Here is a 5370-nt window from a genome sequence, read left to right on the forward strand (position 1 = left end):
TACAGATAATAAAGTCCATAGTTAATAAGAAAAACCTTTAATTTTTATTTTATTAAGTTAGGAAACATACATGTTTTATTAGTATGTATTATAATTACTATATAAATAGACCTAAAAGATGCAATACATACAACATAAAACTCTTACTATCTGGACTGCAAAAAACAATGAATGTCATATATGTCAAAATAAACTATATGATGCATGATGTTTATACACTCGCCTAAAGGATTATTAGGAATACCATACTAATACTGTGTTTGACCTCCTTTCGCCTTCAGAACTGCCTTAATTCTACGTGGCATTGATTCAACAAGGTGCTGAAAGCATTCTTTAGAAATGTTGGCCCATATTGATAGGATAGCATCTTGCAGTTGATGGGGATTTGGGGGTTGCACATCCATGGCATGAAGCTCCCGTTCCACCACATCCCAAAAAATGCTCTATTGGGTTGAGATCTGGTGACTGTGGGGGCATTTTAGTACAGTGAACTCATTGTCATGTTCAAGAAAACAATTTGAAATGATTCGAGCTTTGTGACATGGTGCATTATCCTGCTGGAAGTAGCCATCAGAGGATGGGTACATGGTGGTCATAAAGGGATGGACATGGTCAGAAACAATGCTCAGGTAGGCTGTGGCATTTAAACGATGCCCAATTGGCACTAAGAGCCTAAAGTGTGCCAAGAAAACACCCCCCACACCATCACACCACCACCACCAGCCTGCACAGTGGTAACAAGGCATGATGGATCCATGTTCTCGTTCTGTTTACGCCAAATTCTGACTCTACCATCTGAATGTCTCAACAGAAATCGAGACTCATCAGACCAGGCAACATTTTTCCAGTCTTCAACTGTCCAATTATGCAAATTGTAGCCTATTTTTCCTATTTGTAGTAGAGATGAGTGGTACCCGGTGGGGTCTTCTGCTGTTGTAGCCCATCCGCCTCAAGGTTGTGCGTGTTGTGGCTTCACAAATGCTTTGCTGCATACCTCTGTTCTAACAAGTGGTTATTTCAGTCAAAGTTGCTGGTTCTATCATCTTGAATCAGTCTGCCCATTCTCCTCTAACCTCGAGCATCAACAAGGCATTTTCGCCCCCACAGGACTGCATACTGGATTTTTTTTCCCTTTTCACATCATTTTTTTTGTAAACCCTAGAAATAGTTGTGCCTGAAAACTGAGCAGATTGTGAAATACTCAGACTGGCATGTCTGGTACCAACATCCATGCCATGCTCAAATTTGCTTAAATCACCTTTCTTTCCCATTCTGACATTCAGTTTGGAGTTCAGGAGATTGTCTTGACCAGGACCACACCCCTAAATGCATTGAAGCAACTGCCATGTGATTGGTTGATTAGATAATTGCATTAATGAGAAATTGAACCGGTGTTCCTAATAATCCTTTAGGTGAGTGTATTTATTTAACATCTCAAAGTTTGAACAGTCATGAATGTTAATAAAATACTATTCAGCCTACAAAATTAGCTTTGTGCTTTAAAAAATGCTGTTTTGTATTAAGTCCCATTTAAAGTCCTGCTTGAGGATGCTGCTTGTCTTGGTTGCCTTGCAGTTGACCAATAGTGTTTTCCTCTATTTGTTCTATCTGTAAAATAAATGTAAATAAATATCTACACCACTTAATTTATTAATTTAAATAAACTGCCTTACCAGTTACACAATAACTTCCCCATAAACAATCACCACCCTATCCCAAAACCAGTGTGAAAGCTTACCTTTAATCAACACTGGGATCTGCCTACAGCCATGAAACAATAAAAAACACAAACAGGTTTATTATATATGTGTGTGATATATATATATATATATATATATATATATATATATATATATATATATATATATATATATATATATATATATATATATATATATATATGTGTGTGAAGCAAATGAAGGAACAGAAAAATTGCATCCATGTTTGAGATATTATGAGACAAATGCAAAAAAATACTAAGAATGTTTTGTGTATGTGAGTGTAAAATCAATATGATGACATACAGGAGTTGAACTGGGCAGTCCTTTGGGTTCGGACTGGGCTGGACCAATAGTTCGGTTTCTTACTAGAGTCTGAAGAACTGTAAGAGACAATCATGAACAGAACAGAAATAAAAAATATATTTAAAAAAATACAGAAAACCAGGCAATTCCTGGCACCTCGGGGTACAACCCTGACTCTCTAACTACTAGGCTACGACTGGCCCGAGCAATATGATGAGCAAAATGGTAAAGATGTTGGAGATATGAAACTGCTGTAGATGTTTGACAGTTATTGCACTTATAATTATTTATAGACCAATACTGAACTGGAGAGGCAAATATATGGCACTTTATCACGCTCTTATATCAGTTTCAAAATCTACTGAATGCCTTGTCAATAAATAAACGTTTTAAGTTTGAATTTATATTCTCTTTGTGACAAATCTGGAAATGCATATTGGTCGTCATACCCTCTCTGGTGGCGTTCTCAGCAGCTGTCATGGCCTTTCCGCCTATATTGCTGACCATCCCATCCACTGCAGCTTCATGCTTCAGGAAAAATGGCCGCACCATACGCCTGTACAGAATCTGAGAACCGTTCCAAGATACCGGAGCCATGCACCACAGTAAAAACAGACACTAAAGCCCAGGAAACAAGAAGGGTTTGAGGCAGAGAAATGTAAGTATTATGGTGTAATTATGGTGCCGTTACATTAAACAGCTATAGTTGATGGGGAACAACAAAGGAAGGAAGAAATCTTGTGCCCCCAGTAAAATATAGCTCCTCTTAATTAACTGATTTATATTTATATACATGTTTTCTGGAAGAAAGCATATAGGATTGTTGTACATACCTTACATATGTAGTAAAAAGGAAACCAGTGTAATAAGATGTCTGAGAAGAATTCTCCCACACTGAAGAAGCCATAGATAACCCAATAAGTCAGCCACTGTGTGTCATCCTCTTTATCAGGACTTTCTATGGCTTTGATTCTAAAGTATTTAAAAACATTTAAATAACTCATTAAAATAATTTGTGATATTTATTCATCCTTGTGTTTATCAAAACCTGTATGGTGAAATGTAAACTGAATGCTTATTCTGCTTTTGTCATGCCATAAAAGTAAATGTTGACCATAATTGTCAAGATGTTCAATGTAAGATTTTCAATCATGATATCTTAAAAATCTGTTTCTCACAAAAAGCTGTGTCAGGGGTTCTCTTGTATGAATAAAAAAAAAAGTAAAACTGGTTCAGAGTCACATTGAGTGGTGTAAATTATATGCAAACTATTCCTTTAAAACTATTTAACACAGCCAACTTAGACACAAACCATATCAAACTATCAATGTAGAGTACTTGTGACTTACGAATAATATGCTGGATAAACAAAACCAATCAGATTGCAGAGAAGAGAGGCGCCATATCCAAATAATAAAAATGCTCCAGTCACACCTGCAGCACCTGTGCGGAAAAAATAATAAAGATCTGCTCTAAAAACAACTAATTTCAATTTTCTTTCAAGAACAAAACTTTAATAAAGTATTGTATGATTTCTGTCACAATTGACAACCAATAAACAGATGTTATTTTTTACAATCCATTGCCAACTCATTACATGTCATCACCACCTGGTACCTTTTGGCCCACAAGGCTTTGGATTTTACAGTATAAATAATATAACTGATGTTTAGGAATAAGTTACATGTGCGTGTGTGCGTGCGCGTGCGTGCGTGCGTTTAGCAGGATGTTGCTTTGTGCATTATTTGTACATAGCAATCTTTTTATAGTTTACTCTTAGAAGCTAGTTATTTGTTATAAATAATAAAAATAATAACATATATAGCGTCCCGAGTGTGACATGCTAATAGTTCTGAATCTTAAACTTTTTTAATAATTATTGTTTCTTTGACGTCAGACTAATTAAAATATTACATTTAATATTGATACCCAAAATCATCAGATCTGTTCATCAGAACGCTGCAGGATTATTATAGTAATCTGCAAAAAGTATCATTTCAAGGGTTACAATTTGAAGAAAACATATGGTAAGCATCAAAAACATGATGCATCTTAACACCTGTTACCTCCAGGATTACTGTTGTTCTGTCATCTTACGTCTTTTGATTCACTCTCATAAATCATAACTGATAACTGTTTTATTAAAATTATAATGTAAGAGGCTGGCCTTGGATAAATTAAGGTCTTACCGATCGCCAGGTATCTTTTTTTGATACCAGTTTTCTTTTCGATGTAATTGAGACAGTCGGTGACGAAATTCTTCTCGTTTAAAAAAGCTTCGACGCGATCCTTTATCTTTTTAAATAAACTTGACATCGTAACTCAATGTGTAGAAGTTATGCAGTTAAACGCAGCTGTATAATTGTAGACATTTATGGTGGTGTGTCCTCATTCACTAAACAGTTCGAGCAGACAAAATCCGCTTACAGTCGAACTGACGGGGGGAAGCTTCAGGACTCTTAGGCGACACCCGTGCAAATCAACAGGCTTATGTTCAACTTCAAATATCGACAAGGGGATGACATCACAGTACCGCGAGAGCGATTTGTCGGCTCTGCTTTGTGTGATTTTTCGAATTGCTCTCGCGGTACTTTGATGTCACCGGCAGGTCTGTTCTTGCGGCGCCGCATCAAGTCGAACAAGTCTATTCTGACACATAATGATAATGGATTATAACCGTATGAACCCCCCACATGAAAAATACTCTATCATGCGTTAGTATCTACTAGTAAACTGTAGTCAATTGTAGAATAATGTGTAATAATTAAACTTTGTTAATGTATACTAAAGTAATCTGTAGTATGAAATCAGACTGAATTGATAAAGAGTATTTCATAGTTTACTTCAATTGGGATAGTTAGAATAATAATATTAGTATCTAGCGATTTTACCACAGTTTACTTTAGTAAATAATATTAAAATATGTTACAGTATTTTATATGGCCGTGAAGACGTACGTGGTTTACAATAAATCTAGAACCACAGCTTAAGGGCGAAGTTAGGGTTTCAAAAAAATAAACACACCCCAACAAATAGTTTATTGCTATTGATAATGTTATTCTTCCGTCAAGCAATGTTCATCAGATGAGAGGTATGGAGTTCGAAGATTTATTAACGCTCAACCAATCAGAATCAAGAGTATGAACTATCAATTTTTTCTCAATTAAAAAAAAATTATCAGTTTACAAAACTAGTTTTTATTTCAGTTTGTTCCGTGCTGAAAATTAAAGCGAGTATTGTAATAAACTGCGTAAACGCTAGAGGTCGCTGTTGATCAGGCGTTGATGCCAAATGTCACGTGGTGACTCTGGTCCTGAAAAAACTCAACTCTTGTGAATGTGAAGTC

General features: G+C 35.9%; 1 protein-coding gene across 1 annotated transcript; it reads right to left on the reverse strand.

The window, feature by feature from the left end:
• Nucleotides 1–153: 153 nt before the first annotated feature.
• Nucleotides 154–4340, reverse strand: reep6 (receptor accessory protein 6). The gene is made up of 7 exons (XM_065241877.1): nt 4214–4340; nt 3374–3467; nt 2858–2996; nt 2474–2642; nt 2025–2101; nt 1739–1761; nt 154–1608 (listed from the first exon to the last, which is right to left on the reverse strand). Exons 1-6 carry the CDS (start codon nt 4338–4340, stop codon nt 1741–1743), a joined length of 627 nt encoding a protein of 208 aa, XP_065097949.1. The 3' UTR covers nt 154–1608; nt 1739–1740.
• Nucleotides 4341–5370: the final 1030 nt, after the last annotated feature.

Source organism: Paramisgurnus dabryanus, chromosome 14 (assembly GCF_030506205.2).
Source record: "Paramisgurnus dabryanus chromosome 14, PD_genome_1.1, whole genome shotgun sequence".
NCBI lineage: Eukaryota > Metazoa > Chordata > Actinopteri > Cypriniformes > Cobitidae > Paramisgurnus > Paramisgurnus dabryanus.

Coding starts and splice junctions, on each gene's coding strand:
- reep6 (XM_065241877.1), bottom strand. CDS start 4,340: ATGTCAAGTTTATTTAAAAAGATAAAGGATCGCGTCGAAGCTTTTTTA. Junction 2,643..2,857: donor CTTTTTACTACATATGTAAG/GTATGTACAACA, acceptor CCTGGGCTTTAG/TGTCTGTTTTTACTGTGGTG. Junction 2,102..2,473: donor TGAGAACGCCACCAGAGAGG/GTATGACGACCA, acceptor TGTCTCTTACAG/TTCTTCAGACTCTAGTAAGA.